This window comes from Mobula birostris, chromosome 9 (genome assembly GCF_030028105.1).
Source record: "Mobula birostris isolate sMobBir1 chromosome 9, sMobBir1.hap1, whole genome shotgun sequence".
In the NCBI taxonomy this organism is placed as follows: domain Eukaryota; kingdom Metazoa; phylum Chordata; class Chondrichthyes; order Myliobatiformes; family Myliobatidae; genus Mobula; species Mobula birostris.
In genome coordinates, this window is record NC_092378.1 from 148,392,022 (window position 1) to 148,414,858 (window position 22,837).

Genomic DNA, 22,837 nt, shown 5'->3' on the forward strand with positions numbered 1-22,837 from the left:
AATTATTCACCATTCACTACACTGATTCCTGAGGAACACCTCCATTTTAAATCCCACATAACAAAAGTGACTACAGCAGCATTTGTATACTTCAGAAATATTGTAATGGTATGTCTGCTGCTGTCCTGTAATGTTGCTGAAAAACTAATTCACGTCTTTATATTGAACAGACTTAGATTGTTACGATGTATATTTTTACCTGGCCTTCCAAAGCAATTTAATGGCAAACTTTAAATAATTCAGAATGCTGCTGCTAGACTTTTTACTAAAACCAGGATGAAGAAGCATATCATTCCCATCTTAACTAGTCAACATTGGCTTTCTGTACCTTTTGTCTTTAAAGCTCTTAATGGCCTGGGACCAGAGTACATCACAGATTCACTTTTATTTTATAATCCTGTTTGAGCTCTCAGGTCTTCTTCTGCCAGTTTCTTAAATTTAAAAATTGGCAGGTCAGCTTCTTTTTTAAAAAACTACACTTCTAAATTGTGGAATTCAATATCTAAAACTATAAAGTATGGAGATTCGGCTGACACTCTAAAAAAAAGCTCAAAACCTGCTCAATTAATATGCGTGTGCACTTTATCCCATTGTACATTTTGAACTACACTGCTTGTATGAATATTTATAATTGTTTACTTCATTCCTACATTCAATTCCCTCTTAATGACGAATGTCTACAATGGAGCCTCTGTCACATCTGCAGATCCCAGCCACATGCAACCCAAGATCATTCTTTGCTCTCTTCCCACTGAATTTTATTTTTACAAAAGGGAACGGTCTTATACTGTCCATTCCACTTACCACCTGCCAGCTTGTGCTCCTTCCCCTCCACCTGCCTTATTCTGACTTCTCTCCACTTCCTTTTCAGTCCTGTTGAAGGGTATCAGCCTGATACACTGACAGCTTATTCTCGCAGATGCTGCCCGACCTGCTGAGTTCCTCCAACGTTTTGTGTGTGTTGCTCAAGATGTCCAGCATCTGTGGAATCGCTTGTGTTTTATGATGCACTTTATCTATTGATTTTACATTCTTCTTTAAATCTCCCCTCAACCTCTCATTCACAGGTGACAGTCCAAGCCTTGAATTTGGCTCTGCCTCCCAGGGAAGATGAAGCATGGTGGTGCAGGAGTTACTGTTGCTGCCTCAACTCCAGCAAACTGGGCTGCATCATGATACCAGGTATTGTACAGTCCCCAGACAGACAGGATTTTCCCTGTGACCACGTGGGTTTATCCTAGCACACAATACATGTCACATGCCGAATATAGATGAACAACAGGATAATTAGAGGTGGGAGAAGGGGAGAAGGAGAATGGCAACGATTAGCATGCTCTGCAAGCCAGATTAAACACAAAGGCCTCCTTCAAGATCATAAGGAAATACAGGAAATTTTTTCCAACTTTTTTCTGGACCATACTTATACCTCATCTTTCCTATTGAACACAACATTCTGGCTGAAGCCAAAGTACCAAAGATTCAACAGAACTCCCCTGCTTTTTTATTCATTAAGTATACTGATAAATCACAGGACTGTGTACGCCTTGACATGTGCACCTTGGTATGTACAAAGCTATTAATACTTCTAAATCCCTCTATTTCTACACCCTTTTCTCTCTCATTCTTCTTAAAATACATTGCCTCACATTTCTTCATAATTTTCATCTGCTAAAGATTCCATCAATCTGTTTATATGTGGATATAATCCATCACTACACCTCTCAGATTTCAGATTTTCAAATTTAGAAATTTGACTTCTGAAGCCTGGGTCATCGGGTGAGATGCAAAAATAAATAAGGTTAAAAAGGACACTAAAGGCCCTCAACTGGGGTACAAATATTCCCTTTTCATCCGATTAGGAAAATGTACCAATCCTCACTGTCTCGTGTTACTGCCAGCTTCATATCCACACTAACTGATAAGTCTGTTAGTTGCTACCTTACCAAAAGTCTTCTGGTAGTCTGTGTGCATCTAAGTGCTTAACCCTCATCAACTTGAGTTCATAACTAAATATAATTCTATCAAATTAAGGAAACTTTATTCACATTTAAATTGCCTTAATCCATTTTTTTCCAGTGACTATTAGCAATCCCATTGTGGATCATTGATTTTAAACAGCCTTTCCACTACAGAGGTTCAATTGGCTGGCTTGTAGTTGCATTATACCTTATTTTAAACAATGGAATAGCATCTGCTGTCCCCCTTTCCTCAGCCCCTCTCTCCATATCCGAAGTATATTGGAAGACAATGGCTAGTGATCCCATACCTTATTCCCATACTTTCCATAAACTCCAAGGATGCAAGCTATTCAATCCCGATAATTGTAAAATCAACCAACAGTTGGACAGACCCTCTTTGGTGAAGATGAGCTACTGAATACTTATCTATCTGAACAATATCCCAGAATCCATGTGCAACTTCCCATTTATACCCTTAATGAGACCCATTCATCATAAGTTACTCTTTTATATTTGTAAGTCACCGGAACAAATAAAATTATGAAGTGCAAATCCAATTCAGGATGATAAAATCTAATAATGAGAACTATAAACAAGACATGAACAGAGGAGTGAGGGATAGATAGGAACAATGGTAAACAAGATTGATGAAGACACAGAGTAACCTCAAGGTCAGGTTCACTTGAAGACAAGAATCAAACATGCATACGTTTAGGGACATGCTTTGACTCATACTATAATGGAAAGCTGTTAGGAAAACATTTTTCTGACTATAAAGAGCAGAAACAAAACAGGCAGTTCACTGCCAGCAGCAAGAACACTTCAAAACATTGCTTTTAAGTAAGCATTAGGAAGCTCCTTTTTCTGCTTTCATCAACATCCAACACATGGTCCTAAATTTATCAAATTGGTTCAAGTTTAACAGTTCAGCACTCTTAGAGATTGGGACTAAACTAGAACCACAAGAGCTGTTGGAAGTGGCTTAAACTAAAATATGGCACAAGGATGGGAACCAGTAGGGAGCTGAGGATGAGCCAGTAGGTATACAAGTAGATGATGGGTGTAACATGAAGGTAAGGAAGGAAAAGTCAATGATTGGGTACAAATGCAGACAGAGTTAAGAGCTAAGTTGTACCACAAAGGTAAAATTCACAAGGGTGAGAAGGCAGGATTGAAGGTGCAGTATCTAAATATGCATTACATTTGGAATAAGGCAGACGAACTCATGGTGCAATTAGATATTGGTCATTATGACATGGGTATTACTGAGTCATGGCTGAAAGAAGACCATAGTTGAGAGCTTAACATCAAAGGATATATTTTGTACAGAAAGGACAGACAGGAAGGCATTGGTGGTGGTTGGCTCTGTTGTTAAGAGATGGGATTACATCTTTAGAAAAAGGTGACAGGGGGTCAGAGAATGTTGAATCTTTGTGGGTGGAGTTAATAAACTGCAAGGATAAAAAAAATTAAGGGAATCATATAGAGGCCTCCAAATAGTAGCCAAGATGTGGGGTTGGGATTGCAAAGGGAGCTGGAAAAGGCATGTAATAAGGGTAATGACACAGTAGTAGTGGGAGACTTCAATATGCAAAGGAATTGGGAAAATCTGGTTGGTGTCGGATGGCAAGAGGGGGAATTTGTTGAACGTCTAGAGCAGCTTGGCTTGAGCCTACTCGGGGAAAAGCCATCTTAGATTGGGTGTTGTGTAATAACACCCAATATGGACTGGGAAAATTGCAAATGTCACTACTCTGTAAGGAAGGAAGGCAAAAGAAAGGAAATTATATTCCAGTTAGCCTAACCTCAATGGTTGGGAAAGTGTTGGAGTCTATTATTAAGGATGAGGATTCTGGGTACTTTGAGACCAATGATAAAATAAGTCAAGGTCAGCATGGCTTCTGAAAGAGAAATCTTGCCTGACAAATCTGTTACAGTTCTTCAAAGAAGTAACAAGCAAGGTGGCCAAAGGAGACAGTGGATGTCATTTACTTGGATTTTTAGAAGGCATTTTATAAGGTGCCACACATAAAGCTGCTTAAGAAGATAAAATCCTATGGCGTTACAGGAAATATACTGGCACGGATAAAGGAATGGCTGACAGGCAGGAGGCAGCAAGTAGGAATAAAGGGGGCCTTTTCTGGTTGGCTACAAGTGACTAGTGGTGTTCCTCAGGGGTCAGAATTGGGACCACAACTTTTCACATTGTTCATCAATGATTTAGATAATGGAATTGATGGCTTTGTAGCAAAGTTTGTAGATAATACGAAGATAGGTGGAAGGGTAGGTAGTGGTGAGGGAGCAATGCAATTGAAGCAGGATGGACAAATAACAAGAATGGGCAAAAAAGTGGCAGATGGAATATAATTTGGGAAACGTATAATGCATTTTGGTAAAATGAACAATATCAAAATGGGGAGAAAGTTCAAACATCAGAGGTACAGAGGGACTTAGGAAGCCTCGTGCAAGTCTCCCAGAAGGTTAATTTACAGAATTATTTGCAGAATTCTTGTTGTTTAGGTTAATTTACATGTCGAGTCTGTGATAAAGAAGGCAAATGCAATATTTGCATTTATTTCAAGGTGAACAGAATACAAAAGGAGATAATGCTGAGCCTTTATAAAACACTGGTCTAGTCACACTTAAGAGTATTGTCAACAGTTTTGGGCCCCCTATCTCAGATGGATGTGTTGTCATCCAGAGGTTCACGAGGATGATTCCGGGAATGAAGGGGTTAACATATGAGGAGTGTTTGGTAGCTTTAGGCCTGTACTCACTGGAATTTAGAATAATTCAGAGGGTTCTCATTGAAACCTACCGAATGTTAAAAGAAACAACAGGAATTCTGCAGATGCTGGAAATTCAAGCAACACACATCAAAGTTGCTGGTGAACGCAGCAGGCCAGGCAGCATCTCTAGGAAGAGGTACAGTCGACGCTTCAGGCCGAGACCCTTCGTCAGGACTAACTGAAGGAAGAGTTAGTAAGAGATTTGGAAGTGGGAAGGGGAGGGGGAGATCCAAAATGATAGGAGAAGACAGGAGGAGGAGGGATGGAGCCAAGAACTGGACAGGTGATTGGCAAAGGGGATATGAGAGGATCATGGGACAGGGGGTCCGGGGAGAAAGACAAGGGGGGGGAGGGAGCATGAACATAGACTTCTCTAACGTCTGCTAATGCCCCACCTCCCCCTCGTACCCCATCCGTTATTTATTTTTATACACACATTCTTTCTCTCACTCTCCTTTTTCTCCCTCTGTCCCTCTGACTATACCCCTTGCCCATCCTCTGGGTTTCCCCCACCCCTTGTCTTTCTCCCCGGACCTCCTGTCCCATGATCCTCTCATATCCCCTTTGTCAATCACCTGGCCAGCTCTTGGCTCCATCCCTCCCCCTCCTGTCTTCTCCTATCATTTTGGATCTCCCCCTCCCCCTCTCAAATCTCTTACTAACTCTTCCTTCAGTTAGTCCTGACGAAGGGTCTCGGCCTGAAACGTCGACTGTACCTCTTCCTAGAGATGCTGTCTGGAATGTTGAAAGAACTAGATAAGGTGGATGTGAAGAGAATGTTTCCTGTGGTAGGGGTATCCAGAACTAGAGTTCACAGCCTCAAAGTTGAGGGGTGACCTTTCAGAACAGAGGTAAAGAGGAATGTTTTTAGCCAGGGCATAGTAAATCTGTGGAATACTCTGCCACAGACTGCAGTGGAGGCCAAGTCCACCGGTACATTTAAAGCAGAAGTTGATAGTTATCTGATCGATTACGGCATCAAAGGATATGGTGAGAAGGTATATGGGGTTGAGTGGGATCTGGGATCAGCCATGATGGAATGGCAGAGCAGACTCGATGGGCTGAATAGCCTAATTTTGCTATGTCTTATGGTCTTAAATGCCTTTCCTTCCTTTCACAGCAGCAGTTCCAGAAGTTCAAAACATGCCTTTTTAACCCAGAAAATTAATTTCAATTGAAGTTAGGCTAACATACTTTCAGTTGTCTAGTTTTAGGATTATTTACCACCATTAGCTCCAATCATTATGGTTTGCGAATAAAATATTCAAACCCAAGTCAGTATTTCATTATCATTTTCTAGAAAAGAAGATTTGATCATTCAACCTTTTTAAACAGCCATCAAGTATCAAGCTGAATTAATCACTGCACCCATCTGTTTACAACACCATGCATCTTAACTGGGAGTCTCACCTGAGTGCATAAGTATAGCCAGTGTTCTCTGGCACATATTGAGGAGGAGTGTATGTGTGAAGTCGGGAAAAATCCATGCTCAACTGTCCTACAGCAAAGGTGAAAAATAACATGACGCAATACTTTCAAGAGATACAATGCCATCTATATGCAGCTTAATATTTTAAAAATTGTACCTGTGTTCAACCTGTTTACCTGGTACAAGCAAAAAAAATGGTGAAATGCTGAAAATGTTCATTAACTACACCACAGCCAGATCTTGGAAACTGGTAATAGATATGTGAGCATCTGGAAGTTTGAGACGATTTTAATTCTATTTCTTAAAGTAGCACTCAGAATTGTTTACAATGTAAATCATGACAAGCAGTTGAACTTCTTAGAACAAACATTCAAGACCGGTTTTGGGCATCCTGGCAGCATTCACTGGAGAGTTCTGTTGATCACATCATCTATCAACTGTAAACAACAGGAATTCTGCAGATGCTGGAAATTCAAGCAACACACATCAAAGTTGCTGGTGAACTCAGCAGGCCAGGCAGCATCTCTAGGAAGAGGTACAGTCGACGTTTCAGGCCGAGACCCTTCGTCAGGACTAACTGAAGGAAGAGTTAGTAAGAGATTTGAAAGTGGGAGGGGGAGGGGGAGATCCAAAATGATAGGAGAGACAGGAGGAGGAGGGATTGAGCCAAGAGTTGGACAGGTAATTGACAAAAGGGATATGAGAGGATCATGGGACAGGAGGCCCGGGGAGAAAGACGGGGGGGGGACCCTGAGGATGGGCAAGGGGTATAGTCAGAGGGACAGAGGGAGAAAAAGGAGAGTGAGAGAAAGAATGTGTGTATAAAAATAAATAACGGATGGGGTACGAGCGGGAGGTGGAGCATTAGCGGAAGTTTGAGAAGTCAATGTTCATGCCATTAGGTTGGAGGCTACCCAGACGGAATATAAGGTGTTGTTCCTCCAACCTGAGTGTGGCTTCATCTTTACAGTAGAGGAGGCCGTGGATAGACATATCAGAATGGGAATGGGATGTGGAATTAAAATGTGTGGCCACTGGGAGATCCTGCTTTCTCTGGCGGACAGAGTATAGGTGTTCAGCAAAGCGGTCTCCCAGTCTGCATCGGGTCTCGCCAATATATAGAAGGCCACATCGGGAGTGCTTCGGGTCTCGCCAATATATCTCCCCCACTCTCTCTGCTTTCTGCAGGGATTGCTCCCTACGCAACTCCCTTGTCCACTCGTCCCCCCCCCCCCCATTCCTCCCCACCGATCTCCCTCCTGGCACTTATCCTTGTAAGCGGAACAAGTGCTACCACATACCCTTACACTTCCTCCCTTACCACCATTCAGGGCCCCAGACAGTCCTCCCAGGTGAGGCGACACTTCACCTGTGAGTCGGCTGGGGTGATATACTGCGTCCGGAGCTGCCGATGTGGCCTTCTATATATTGGCGAGACCCAACGCAGACTGGGAGACCGCTTTGCTGAACACCTACGCTCTGTCCGCCAGAGAAAGCAGGATCTCCCAGTGGCCACACATTTTAATTCCACATCCCATTCCCATTCTGATATGTCTATCCGTGGCCTCCTCTACTGTAAAGATGAAGCCACACTCAGGTTGGAGGAACACCACCTTATATTCCATCTGGGTAGCCTCCAACCTGATAGCATGAACACTGACTTCTCCAACTTCTGCTAATGCCCCACCTCCCCTTCGTACCCCATCCATTATTTATTTTTATACATTCTTTCTCTCACTCTCTTTTCTCCCTCTGTCCCTTTGACTATACCCCTTGCCCATCCTCTGTCCCCCCCCCCGCAATCTTTCTCCCCGGGCCTCCTGTCCCATGATCCTCTCGTATCCCCTTTGCCAATCACCTGTCCAGCTCTTGGCTCCATCCCTCCCCCTCCTGTCTTCTCCTATCATTTTGGATCTCCCCCTCTCCCTCTCAAATCTTTTACCAACTCTTCCTTCCATTAGTCCTGACGAAGGGTCTCAGCCTGAAACGTTGACTGTACCTCTTCCTGGAGATGCTGCCTGGCCTGCTGCATTCACCAGCAACTTTGATCTACACAACTGTGTTCACGTCACAAGACTCGGTCTTTAAAATTCTGTCTATATTCAACTTAATCAGCAGTATACCTATTATTACAAAAACACAAATAAAACATCATCTTTCTGTGCAGTTGATGCTGTTGTCATGTTTAGTTTTCAAACAAAAAAAATGTACAGCTGTGTGGGAGGGAAGGGCTAGGTTGATTTTGGAGTAGATTAAAAGGGTGGCATTGTAGTATAACACTATTACAGCACCAGTGACCCCAAGTTCAATTCCCACAATTGTCAGTAAGGAGTTTGTATGTTTACCCATGACCGCATGGGTTTCATCTCGGTGATCTGGTTTCTCCCACAGTCCAAAGTTCAGAGTAAACCTATTTAGGGCACCATGGCAGTGTAGTGTTTAGCATGATGCTATACATCTCAAATCATTCCAGAGTTCAATTTCAGTGCCATCTGTAAAGAGTTTGTATGTTCTCCCTATGACCACTTGAGCTTCCTTCAGGTGCTCCGCGTTTCTCCCATAACTCAAAGATATACAGGTTAGTAGGTTAACTGGTCAAATGGGGAGTTGTTGAGCAGTGTGGTGTGGTTCTTTGGGAAGGAAGGGTCCGTTCTGCACTGTATCTCTAAATAAATAAACAAACATCGTGGACCGAAGGGCCTGTATTGTTCCATGTTCTATGTTCAGCTTGGAAAATAGATTACAGCCAAAGTACATGGCAAAACCAACCTAATTCTTCATTCTTCTCTCTCAAAATCTATGATAAATGTATCTGGGACATTTATATCACCCCATTTTAGTGAATAAATCAATATTCCCCGACCTTCCTATTCTGGCTTCTGTTCCCTTCCTTTCTAGTCCTGATGAAAGACCTTAGTCCAAAATGCAACTGTTTATTCCCCTCCATAGATGCTGTGACTTGCTAAGTTCCTCCAGCATTTTTATGTAGATCAATATTAATATGGATTCATAATGGGTTTTGTATTCAATAGCAAAGTACAAGGAATTTTTTTGGTGAGGCGCTATTCCTGGCTGATCGTAATGTTGCTTTAATGGGCATCTCTGAGCAAATATACTAGAGTTGTGGACTCACAGTTTACAAAGTCAAAGTTGCTGGTGAACGCAACAGGCCAGGCAGCATCTATAGGAAGAGGTACAGTCGACATTTCGGGCCGAGACCCTTCGTCGAGACCCATCTTGACATGTCATAGACATGAAGGGTCTCGGCCCAAAATGTCGACTGTACCTCTTCCTAGAGATGCTGCCTGGCCTGCTGCATTCACCAGCAACTTTGATGTGTGTTGCTTGAATTTCCAGCATCTGCAGAATTCCTCGTGTTTTCAGTTTACAAAGTTCTCACTTTTCAGAACAGCCTGAATATTTATTAATATTGGAATTAAAATATTTTTATGGATGGGCCACCCAGGAACAGTAATGCAAAGTAAATCACCTTATGCCATTATCTCGTCTTACTTAAAGTACGATCTTTTTATTGAGAGTTTTAGATCACAATATTAAGGAAATAGCTTAATACAATAACTAAAAAATCCATTTTAGAACAAATTTGGAAACTACTTGTAATGTATTATACAAAAAAGTAATGTTGTTAGATCATAGTCTTAAAACAAAAAGAGTTAGCTTTGTACCACACTATTAGATTAGGTTCAACTTTGTCATTGTGCAGAGTACAGATACAAAGCCAATGAAATGTGGTTAGCATCTAACCAGAAATGCAAAGAATAGTGTTATTTACAAAATAACTGCGAATAAATTGAGGACCCCATTACAATAGTCAGAGAAAAGTACAGCACAGAAGTAGGCATTTGACTCATCTAATCTGTGCTGAGCCATTTAAACTGCCTACCCTCATCGACCTGCACCGAAACCATAGCCCTCCATGCTTCTGCCATCAATTATCTATCCAAACTTCTCTGAAATGTTGAAATTGAGCTTGCAGGCACCACTTGCGCTGGTAGCTCGTTCCACAATCTCATGACCATCTCAGTGAAAAAGTTTCCCCTCATGTTCCCTTAAACCTTTCACCCATGACCTCTAGTTGCAATCCCACCCAACCTCAGTGGAAAAAGCATCCCTGCATTTACCATATCTATACTCAATTTTGTATACCTCCATCAAATCTCCCCTCAATCTTCTACATTCTAAAAAAACATGTTCAAAATGATTTAGAAAGTACCAATCACAATCCTTTAGGACTTTATAAAGTCCAAATCTCAAGAGCAGCTCTTATCAGATTTAATTCCCAGACAAGGGAGGTTGTAAAAATCCCATCTATTGTTAAGGAGTCCATGCAAAATCTTCCAGAAGCCAAGATCCTGATTTGTAATTTATCATAATCATGAAGAAAATTTATCCAATGCAGGCGGGTCCCAGGTGCTACTTTATTCTACACTAGCTATTTGACTTATCTCTTGATTTAGCCATTTGAGCTGGATGACCTGCGGATCATTCGGGAGAATGAGGAGATTATAGATCGTAGCTACAGGGAGGTAGTTACGCCAAAGGAGCAGAGGGCAGGAAATTGGGTCACTGTCAGGTGAGAGAAGAGGAAAGGGCAGGCAGAGCAGGGTTCCCCTGTGGCCATTCCCCTCAAAAAGTATACTGCATTGGATACTGTTGGGGGGGATGACTTACCTGGGACTAGCTGCAGTAGCCGGATCTCTGGCACTGAGTCTGGCTCTGCAGTGCAGAAGGGAGGGGGAAAAAAGAAGAGAGCGGTAGTGATAGGGGACTTGATAGTTAGAGGTGCAGATAGAAGGTTCTGTGGTCGTGACAGAGAATCCAGGATGGTTTGTTGCCTCCCAGGTGCCAGGGTCAAGGATGTCTCTGATCGATTGCATGACATTCTGAAGTGGGAGGGTGACCAGCCAGATGTCGTGGTGCATATCGGTACCAATGACATAGCAAGGAAGAGTGAAGAGGTCCTGGACAGTGAGTATAGAGAGCTTGGTAGGAAGTTGAAAAGCAGGACCTCAAGGGTGGTAATCTCAGGATTGCTACCTGTGCTAGGTGCCAGTGAGGGTAGGAATAGGATGCTCTGGAGGAGGAACAAGTGGCTGAGGAACTGGTGTAGGGGGCAGGGTTTCAGATTTCAGGATCATTGGGACCTCTTCTGGGGCAGGGGGACCTGTACAAGAGAGACGGGTTACACTTGAACCACAGGGGACCAATATCCTTTCAGGGAGGTTTGTTAGTGCTATTGGGAAGGCTTTAAACTAGATTTGCAGGGGGATGGGAACCAGAGTGCCAGAGCTGACAGTGTGGCTGGGGTGAAAATAAATGATGTTGAAAGTTTAAGCAAATCTGTTGATAGAAAGGTTGTGAGTGGTGGTAAAAATCTTCTGAGGTGTATATATTTCAATGCTAGGAGTATTGCGGGGAAGGCGGATGAGTTGAGGGCGTGGATTGACACGTGGAATTATGATGTTGTAGCAATTAGTGAAACTTGGATACAGGAGGGGCAGGACTGGCAGCTTAATATTCCAGGGTTCCGATGTTTCAGATGTGATCGAGGCAGAGGAATGAAAGGTGGGGGAGTAGCATTGCTTGTTAGGGAAAATATTACAGCAGTGCTCAGGCAGGACAGATTAGAGAGCTTGTCTACTGAGTCCTTATGGGTGGAACTGAGAAACAGGAAAGGTATGGCCACATTAGTGGGATTGTATTACAGACCACCCAATAGTCAACGAGACTTGGAAGAGCAAATCTGCAGAGAGATAGCAGGCAACTGCAGGAAACATAAAGTTGTGGTGGTAGGGGATTTTAATTTTCCATACATTGATTGGGACTCCCATACTGTTAGGGGTCTAGATGGTTTAGAGTTTGTAAAATGTATTCAGGAAAGTTTTCTAAATCAGTATATAGAGGGACCAACTAGAGGGGATGCAATATTGGATCTCCTGTTAGGAAACGAATTAGGGCAAGTGACAGAGGTCTGTGTAGGGGAGCACTTTGGTTCCAGTGATCATAACACCATTAGTTTCAATTTGATCATGGACAAGGATAGATCTGGTCCTAGGGTTGAGGTTCTGAACTGGAAGAAGGCCAAATTTGAAGAAATGAGAAAGGATCTAAAAAGCGTGGATTGGGACAGGTTGTTCTCTGGCAAAGATGTGATTGGTAGGTGGGAGCCTTCAAAGGGGAAATTTTGAGAGTGCAGAGTTTGTATGTTCCTGTCAGGATTAAAGGCAAATTGAATAGGAATAAGGAACCTTGGTTCTCAAGGGATATTGCAACTCTGATAAAGAGGAGAGAGTTGTATGAAATATATAGGAAACAGGGGGTAAATCAGGTGCTTGAGGAGTATAAGAAGTGCAAGAAAATACTTAAGAAAGAAATCAGGAGGGCAAAAAGAAGACATGAGGTTGCCTTGGCAGTCAAAGTGAAGGATAATCCAAAGAGCTTTTACAAGTATATTAAGAGCAAAAGGATTGTAAGGGATAAAATTGGTCCTCTTGGAGATCAGAGTGGTCGGCTTTGTGCGGAACCAAAGGAAATGGGGAGATCTTAAATAGGTTTTTTGCGTCTGTATTTACTAAGGAAGCTGGCATGAAATCTATGGAATTGAGGGAATCAAGTAGTGAGACCATGGAAACTGTACAGATTGAAAAGGAGGAGGTGCTTGCTGTCTTGAGGAAAATTAAAGTGGATAAATCCCCGGGACCTGACAGAGTGTGCCCTCGGACCTTGAAGGAGACTAGTGTTGAAATTGCGGGGGCCCTGGCAGAAATATTTAAAACGTCGCTGTCTACAGGTGAAGTGCCAGAGGATTGGAGAGTGGCTCATGTTGTTCCGTTGTTTAAAAAAGGATCGAAAAGTAATCCGGGAAATTATAGGCCGATGAGTTTAACATCAGTAGTAGGTAAGTTATTGGAGGGAGTACTAAGAGACAGAATCTACAAGCATTTGGATAGACAGGGGCTTATTAGGGAGAGTCAACATGGCTTTGCGCGTGGTAGGTCATGTTTGACCAATCTATTGGAGTTTTTCGAGGAGGTTACCAGGAAGTGGATGAAGGGAAGGCAGTGGATGTTGTCTACATGGACTTCAGTAAGGCCTTTGACAAGGTCCCGCATGGGAGGTTAGTTAGGAAAATTCAGTCGCTAGGTATACATGGAGAGGTGGTAAATTGGATTAGACATTGGCACGATGGAAGAAGCCAGAGAGTGGTGGTAGAGAATTGCTTCTCCGAGTGGAGGCCTGTGACTAGTGGTGTGCCACAGGGATCAGTGCTGGGTCCATTGTTATTCGTCATCTATATCAATGATCTGGATGATAATGTGGTATATTGGATCAGCAAGTTGGCTGATGATACAAAGATTGGAGATGTAATAGACAGTAAGGAAGGTTTTCAGAGCCTGCAGAGGGACTTGGACCAGCTGGAAAAATGGGCTGAAAAATGGCAGATGGATACTGACAAGTGTGAGGTATTGCACGTTGGAAGGACAAACCAACGTAGAACATACAGGGTTAATGGTAAGGCACTGAGGAGTGCAGTGGAACAGAGGGATCTGGGAATACAGATACAAAATTCCCTAAAAGTGTCGTCACAGGTAGATAGGGTCATAAAGAGAGCTTTTGGTACATTGGCCTTTATTAATCGAAGTATTGAGTACAAGAGCTGGAATGTTATGATGAGGTTGTATAAGGCATTGGTGAGGCCGAATCTGGAGTATTGTGTTCAGTTTTGGTCACCAAATTACAGGAAGGATATAAGTAAGGTTGAAAGAGTGCAGAGAAGGTTTACAAGGATGTTGCCGGGACTTGAGAAACTCAGTTACAGAGAAAGGTTGAATAAGTTAGGACTTTATTCCCTGGAGCGTAGAAGAATGAGGGGAGATTTGATAGAGGTATATAAAATTATGATGGGTATAGATAGAGTGAATGCAAGCAGGCTTTTTCCACTGAGGCAAGGGGAGAAAAAAAAACAGAGGACATGGGTTAAGGATGAGGGGGGGAAAAGTTTAAAGGGAACATTAGGGGGGGCTTCTTCACACAGAGAGTGGTGGGAGTATGGAATGAGCTGCCAGACGAGGTGGTAAATGCGGGTTCTTTTTTAACATTTAAGAATAAATTGGACAAATACATGGATGGGAGGTGTATGGAGGGTATGGTCCGTGTGCAGGTCAGTGGGACTAGGCAGAAAATGGTTCGGCACAGCCAAGAAGGGCCAAAGGGCCTGTTTCTGTGCTGTAGTTTCTATGGTTCTTGTAACAACAATCACACTACAATGCTAGATTTTCTGAACGATTTAATCTTGGTCTCAAGTGAAATTTTAGGCTTCATATGACTCAAATGTAGGCTTAGCTTCTATGTTCAGAATGATAACACCCAACTTTTCCATATTCCGCAAAAACTTTCTATGATGGAGCTTGATTTAGGAGTTGCCAATCTGGCATGCAGAAAATGTGGCTCAGAGCTTTTTGAGCATGATTAAAGGCTCGATACTGGGATTGCTGGCACAGGGGACAATGCCAATGTTTACTTATTCAATTTTAATTCATTTTTATATTGGCTCCCCTCTCTTGAACAATTATTTTATGAAAAAAGTTGGTAGCATGTCTGCAGAGATTTTTAGTGCCTGGTACAGTCTGTATTGAATACTATTACATTATTGTATAGGATGTGTGTATGTAGTTGTGGGGGTGGCAATTAGGGAAAGGGTCAAGTCACTGCTGCTCAGTGAACCTTTACCAGTTAGTGAGTCAACCATGGCTTGGAGCTCAGACTTCCAATGACACAAAAGTGAGAAATCCTCATCTCCAAGTGCGAATCAATGACTGAGATTGGCTGACGTTGGAGATGAAAACTGCTTAGTTTCCTCTTTATTCAATCACAACCACTCGAAATGGGAGTTTGTTGGAGGCATAATACAGTATTACAACAACAGGGACTGAGAAAAGGATTGGAATGATGATACAGCTTGCTTGACCCCAAACCTCACCACAATAGAATAGCAGACAGCGCAATGCTATTACAGTTCGGGGCATTCTGGAGTTCAATTCTGGCGCCGTTTTGAAATGAGTCTCTGTACATTCCCTGTGGAATGCATGTCCATTCCCCCCCCCCCCCCCCCCGGGTGCTCCAGTTTCCTCCCGTAGTTCAAAGACAGCCAGGTAGGTTAATTGATCATTGTAAATTGTCCTGAGATTAGGATGGGGTTAATTGTCAGGGGTAGCATGGCTCAAAGGACCAGAAGGGTCTACTCCATGCTGTATGGCTAAATAAATAAAATGAACATGCACTTTAGTTGGGTGCACACAAGATCCACCATTTAATATCAAGGCTTGCATGTCATTGTGTAGGAGGAGAAGATAAATTATGAACGTCTGAGAAAACCCAAATTAGCAGATTCAGTTAGTTGATTGTGTTTATCTTTCACATGTCATGGGTAAAGGTCATTATATCTCAGGGAATACTATCCATATTGCATCTCTGGGAAGAATTTCTCAGCTATCGAAGGGGCTTGGGGAACAGCATTGTGATCATTTTTCGAGGGTGATCACAAGGAGAGTACCTCTGTATCACCACACACAGATGGTCAATATTAAAGCACATCAACAATTCTTTGTCAGGTTTCGCTTTCTCCCAGATGAAGTCATGAACTCACGCGGATCAGGCAGGAAGATAATTGGTGCTCATAGAGCAGTCATTAGTACTAGAAGAGGGTGGCATCTGAGGAGGGGCAGATGAAAAGGGAGGACACTGAACAGTTAAGACCATGAATATAGAGGGGGTGAGCGGCTGGAGTCAGCCTCACAGTAGTTGCAAAATCAGAGCAGGGAATGCAAAACTGAAAGAAGAGTGCTGGTTAGGGAAAGAAATAATCAAGGCAGATACTCAAGCAAAGATTTAGGGACTGCGAGAAGCAAGAATGAGGGGGGCACAAGCTATGTCTGTGCAGGAATCAATTCTGATCGTCTTGGAACTCGGTACCAATATACCAGGGCATGCCTCCTTAAAGCTATTTATACAATGATGTGGAGCACCAAATGGCCTGTTTACAAGCTGAGTATGTATAGGGGCTGATTTGTAGATTTTTCCTTCCCTGCATCCAAAGAACAATTTGAATTCAATTAAGCTCCTATTACTGCAGTATAGTATCCCTAGTCTATATTCTCTTTGCCTCTGGGTTTGGATTTTGCACTTTCAAAAGCTATGAAATATTAAGCCTTCAATTTTATCAAAACTAAATGAAAGAATTGCCTGGAATAATGAATTACTACACTGCCTATGTCAAAAGGTGCTAAATTACTATTTTAAAATCTGAAATTTATGCGTTCTACTAGGAATTTCCAATATTTAAAGCAATCTTCATTTTGCAGTAACATGAACAGACTTATTATTGTGGGACTTAGGATTGTCCAGTCCTGCACTTAAATAATTTGGGTCCAAGATCTTCACAACACAAGTTCCAGATTTTAAGTTCCCCAGTTGGGACATCTGTCACCAGCTAACTGTCTTCAACTAAATGGATGAACTACTATTCAAAAGAAATGTGGCCAGCCAGCAGCCCGCCTCCTAATGCATCCTTTTCAAAATCAGACACACCCAAAAACATTGCAAAACACCATACTTCAGCAATATCATACAATGCTATTGTCCTACTAGTCCTGTTTATATCTCCATTTTCAGATATGGCCAAAAGTATTTAAAAATCAGTGAGGTACAGATTCCATTTAAATCTTTCTTGAATATTTTCCTGAAAGCTTAAAATTAAAGCCACACGTTTACAAAAAAAATTAATTGATTGCAAAGAAAGTGAAAATAAAGTTGTGAATAAAAGCAAACGGAAGAGCAGAGCTAAAGACACAAATTTAGTCTCAAACTGCACAGGTTTAATGTTATTTTGTAGTGTTTAGCAAACTTTAGATCAACACCCAATTATCACTGCAAGTTAACCAGAGTGACATACTTCTAAAGTATGAATTTAATCATTCTTTCCATCCCCCTTTTCCAAAGAATTAAATCTATAACCAAATGCTATAAAGTGTAAATCCAAATATCTCGATATGGGTTATCTACGTACAAAATGATCAATGAAAATCTCTCTCATTACCACCTTCAATATACTGTGAATAACTTGGATATATACTTATCAAACACCCAAAAACATCATTGTGATCACTAAGCATTATCCATTTCTTAAAATGCGTTTTCCTCCCTTCTATCATACAACTACAAAAAGAAGCTGAACAAGTAACCAGTTTTCACTGGAGCAATGGAACCTACCTCAAAAACAGAACACACTGTGGGGTCTAATATGTACAGAATTACAGAAAGTGGCAAATCCTCAAGCATGGTAATGTAGGAATCAGTCATATGGCATGGGAACTAGCTCTTTAGACCAAATTTGTGTTGACCATTAAGCATCCATTCACACTAACCTTATATGAGTCCTATTTTATTCTCCTCTCAATGCTAACAGCCACCACCCTCACTTTTGTCAGATTCTACCCCTACCTAGACACTAGAGGCAACTTAGTGGCCAATTAACCTACCAACTTGCACATCTTAACATGTGGAAGAAAATCCATACCATCACAGGGAGAACATGCAAACTCAAGTACTGGATGTCACAACATTCTAAATTATATTACTTTTGGGAGATCTTATAATCCCCTGACTTCCCATCTGTCTGTCACTATTGAACATGCATCCTTGCAGTCCACTGCCTATCCATATCAAAGACAATCAGATTTAAGCCTAGATTGGAGATTCCTAGCTGTTTAAAAGGTCTTCTATCACCAGCAACCCTAGTATTTATACTGAGAGTGTAAAAGAACATTTGAACTTTTATTGACCTCTTTCTTTGGGACACTGGTATTCATTTCAATTAGATTCCTAGCCAACCTGAAAATCTGGCAGGCCTTCGGCAGAGCAACAGCATGGTGAATCACTAGAGAATGACACCGTAAAATGGATGTAAAACACACAGTTTCTCCTCAAAAAGAGTGAATGCCAGAGGAAGCCACTTTAACATATGTTGAAACCAGTCCCACCACATGTTCTTCACATACAAAGACAGTGAATAAGAGTATGACTGATTATCAATGTGTCTCCTCTCTACAATTATTTAAAGCAATGATCCAAATTTGAAGTTATTATCCAATTATTTTGGTCCATCGTTGAATTTGTGCAATGCATTAGTGCATTATACCCTATATACAACACAATGAATCACTAACCACACTTGGCAGTATTCTGAGCCTAGTACTGTACATGAGGATAATTCAATAACAGAACAGTAATATTTTTAAAAAGGATATATATTTTTCCAGTAGCTAATGCTGGTTAACAAGCAATTTTCATTATTCATGCTAAATTTCTAATTGCTAAATTTCAAAAAAGCTGATGGCAGAAAATAGTTCTGATGAACTATAACAAGTATGCTACTGCTTCAAATTTAATTGCTGGTTGTGAACATGGGACAGGAAAGCTGGGACAGTTGATAAACAATTAGAAATTGCAACAGTTATTTATTATCTGCATTTGTACTGCACCTTATGACAGAAAATAAGCCACTAGCAGACAACTCTTCTCAGAAATTCTAATATTAGGGAATATACAATTTGACATTGCTATACATCCTGAAAAATCCGCATCAAAACTGAAACCTATTGCAAATGTCAGAAAATATTTTAAATTACTTCATCTGCAATAATCCATGGCAACATCCTTTACCACATGCATAAGGTCAGTAAAATGTCTGGAGATTCTGGGTTAAGAATCTTGTACCTATCATTTGTTTCAACATCTCCCCAACCAAAGACCCAAATGATAAACAAATTTTACCCAATTTTCATTAAATTCAGCGGCCAATAACAGGTTAACAGGATGAACACAGTAAGCAGTGAGGACATTAAAACATTCATAAATCTACAATTAAGAGATTAAGATATATGCAAATTTAAATTATTTCCTCATGCAGAGCAGGGACAACATAGGAACATTTGTATGCTACGTTGAACAGCACATGGCAACTATCATTATTTTAAACCTACATCTGTTAAGTAAATTACGAATATTTCTCAATTTATTCATCAACCGATAGGCTAAAAATCAGTTAACACTCAAGTATAAGTGAACAGTTTTTATCCAGGGGATTTTCCAATGTAGCATTCACAGAACCTGTCAGTATAACCTCCTGACGCAAATCGACAAGGCAGAAAATCCAAGTATCCTTGTTCACTGATCAGCTTTTCATCTTTAGACATAGGGGGGTCTTCTCATTGAAAACATCCTTATAATCCACCGATTTAAACGACGTTTATTGCTGACTCATTCGAAACTTGCACAACTTGCTCTACGTATTTCTTAACCAACAACAACAGTATTCCAAAATGGCCTCCCTGTTTCCACAAAGCATGAAGGATTGCGAATCTGATCCACCTACTACTAATTAATGCTGTCAGTCAGGAACAACCTTTAAAGCTATTGGCCACTAGAACGCCACTTCAGCCAACTGAAAAGACAATTAACTCTTTAGGATGCCAACCTATTGTAAGAGACTAATCTGAATGAGAAAAAGAAACAAACAGTACCGACTGCAGTGAGAATGCCCAACTACCTAATTGCTATATTCTGCTGATTAGCACCAGATGTTTAAATAACCTAATTCTTAATCGTATTAATAGATTACACATTAAACCCAGTAATGTATACACTATTGAAGATTTCAGCTATCATCCAAAGGTAAATTTAAATTTGAAAAAGGTAAATTTAAACTTTAATTCAACTACCAAGTTAATTTTTGTACATTAAATACAACAAATAAACGTTCATTATATCATTTATTAAAAATCTAGTTACAAGCACTGATATGCTCCAACTCTTAGTATGCTAAAAATCAAAAAATGTGTCACTTTAATTTTCTATTCATAATATCAAATTTACTCTCAGCCTGAGTATAAGGGTAATTGGAGTGGGGGACTGAAGATAAGAAGTAACAAAAATAAACAATTACTGTGGATAATTCTTCACCTAATGCAAAATGACTGCTAGAGATACAAAAGAACCTCTGAAGAATGAGGGAGCAAACAATATTACAACGTTTAAAAGAAAGTGCTGATCATACAGGGTTAACAGGGTGGATTCAGGGAGAATGTTTTCCATGCCCTCATTCTTTAAAATCAGGGGTCACAGACTCTGCAAGGGGTATACCATTTAGAGTCAGAACCATACAACATGGAAACTGCAACACACGCAAAATGCTAGAGGAACTCAGCAGGCCAGGCAGCATCTATGAAAAAGAATACAGTCAACGTTTCAGGCCGAAACCCTTCAGCAGGACTGGGGGGGTGGGAGGAATAGATTTAAAAGGTGGGGGAGGAAGAGAAAAACACAAGGTAATAGGTGAAACCTGAAGTGGGAGGGATGAAGTAAAGAGCTGGGAAGTTGATTGGTGAAAGAGAGAGAAGGCCATGGAAGAAAGACAAGGGGGAGGAGCACCAGAGGGAGGCAATGGGCAGGCAAGGAGATAAGGTGAGGGAGGAAAAAGAGAATGGGAAATGGTGAAGGAGCGGGGGGAGATAGAGGGCATTACTGGAAATTTCGGGAAATCAATGTTCATGCCGTCAGGCTGGAGGCTACCCAAACAGAATACAAGGTATTGTTACTCCAACCTACGTATGGCCTCATCATGACAGTGGAGGAGGCCACGGATAGATATATCGGAATGGGAATGGGAAGTGGAATTAAAGTGGGTGGCCACTGGGAGATCCCGCTTTTTGAATTGAATTGAATTGTATTGTAGGTGCTCGGCAAAGCGGTCTCCCAATCTTGTATATTGGCGACACCCAATATAGATTGCGAGACCGCTTTGCCGGTCACCTAAGCTCCATCCGCCAGAAAAAGTGGGATCTCCCTGTGGCCACCCATTTTAATTCTACTTCCCATTCCGATAGGTCCATCCATGGCCTCCTCCACTATTGTGATGAGGCCACACTTGGGTTGGAGGAACAAAACCTTATATTCCATTTGGGTAGCCTCCAGCCTGAAGGCATGAACATTGATTTCTCAAATTTCAGGTAATGCCCCCCTTCACCATTTCCCTCTCTCATCCTATCAACTTGTCCGCCCATCGCCTCCCTCTGGTGCTCCTCCCTACCCCCCTTTTCTTTCTTCCATGCTCTTCTGTTTCTTTCATCAATCAACTTCCCAGCTCTTTATTTCATCCCTCCCCCTTAAGGTGATAGGTGAAACCTGATGTTTCTCTCTCCCCTCCCCCCACCTTCTAGATGTACCCCTCAGCTTTTTTTCTACAGTCCTGCTGAAGGGCTTCGGCCCAAAACGTCAGCTGTACTCTTTTCCATAGATGCCGCCTGGCCTGCTGAGTTCCTCCAGCATTTTGTGTATGTTGCTCGGATTTCCAGCATCTGCAGATTTTCTCTTGTCTGCAACATGGAAACAGGCCCTTCAGCCCAATTTGTCCATGCTGACAGTGTTATCCAGTGACCTGGTCCCATCTGCTCACCTTTGACCCATAGATCTCTAAAATCTCTATCCACGTACTTATCTAGATTGCTCTTAAATGTTGCTATTGTGCCCACCTTAATCACTATTTCCAGTGATTCATTCCAAATGCACAACACCCTTTGTGAGAGGAAGCTACCCTTGATGTCCCTTTTAAAAGTCTTACCCCTCATCTTAAACCTCTGCCCTATTTTTAGCATTCCCCCCCCCAACCGGGAAAATGACCACATTCTCTCACCCTGTCTATCCCCATCACTATCGTATTTTATAAGCTTCTTTCAGGTCACTTCTCAATCTCCTACACTCTGGGGAATAAAGTCATAGTCTACACTTTGTAACTCAGCACCCCCCCCCCATCCCAAACGCCAGGCAATACCTTGGTAAATATTTTCTGCACTCTATCTAAAGTAAAAGCATCTTTCACATAACAGGGAGACCATAACTGTACACAATATTCCAAGTGTGGCCTCACCAACATCTTACATAACCGCAAAATAACTTCCCAGCTCCTATACTCAATGCCCCAACTGATGACAGACAGCTTGCCAAATTTAACACTAAATAAAAAAAACTCCTTGAATATTCTCCTCTGTGCACTTGGTCACCTCTTTCCATAATGCAACTTAGCTGTGTTTTGGAACAATGTTTCTGGGCCAGTAGAGCCAACTTAGCATTATTAGTGCCTTAAATAACAGAGGTACTGGTCTGGGAAAGAACACTAAAGTTGGTTTACTTTTTTTTAAAACCAGAGGAATATTTGGAATAGCCTTGGCAGTAGGTTTCCTGTTATAGGTAATTCAGGTCTCAGAAAGCAGGCAAGGTTCACTGCTGCCCAGTACAACCAGGAGTTTTGTCCCTTCAGCCTACAACATCTATGCAGTTCATACTAAAACAGCTCTGTGTTCACAGTATGCCAAGTAGTACGTGCAGTTGCAATTACAACTGTTTCATTGAACATTTGACAGTGAAATTTCTTGGCTTCACTTTGGGGGTCAAGAGTTGTAACCATATAGGTCGTAACCAAACATTTCAGGGCATACTGTTTAAAGACGAATTATAAGTTGTAGTGAGACATTGTAAATAGTATACATTTGATGATATAATGAATGGGAAGACAGATGTACCAATTG

The 22,837-nt window shown here is 41.5% G+C and overlaps 1 protein-coding gene across 5 annotated transcripts in view; it reads right to left on the minus strand.

Annotated features, from left to right (window-relative positions):
- Window positions 1-22,837, minus strand: part of LOC140203180 (SUN domain-containing protein 1-like) — an 88,832-nt gene that overhangs the window by 53,542 nt on the left and 12,453 nt on the right. For 2 of the 5 annotated variants that reach the window (XM_072269097.1, XM_072269096.1), the window contains exons 1-2: window positions 19,365-19,454; window positions 6,158-6,245 (exon numbers count right to left, since the gene is read on the minus strand). The exons of 2 other annotated variants lie outside the window; for them this stretch is intronic. In XM_072269097.1, coding sequence (XP_072125198.1) covers window positions 6,158-6,234 — 77 coding nt within the window. In that variant the 5' untranslated portion in view covers window positions 6,235-6,245; window positions 19,365-19,454. Of the gene's footprint in view, window positions 1-6,157; window positions 6,246-19,364; window positions 19,591-22,837 lie in introns of those variants that run through there. One more of the 5 variants, XM_072269093.1, reaches the window with a different exon arrangement.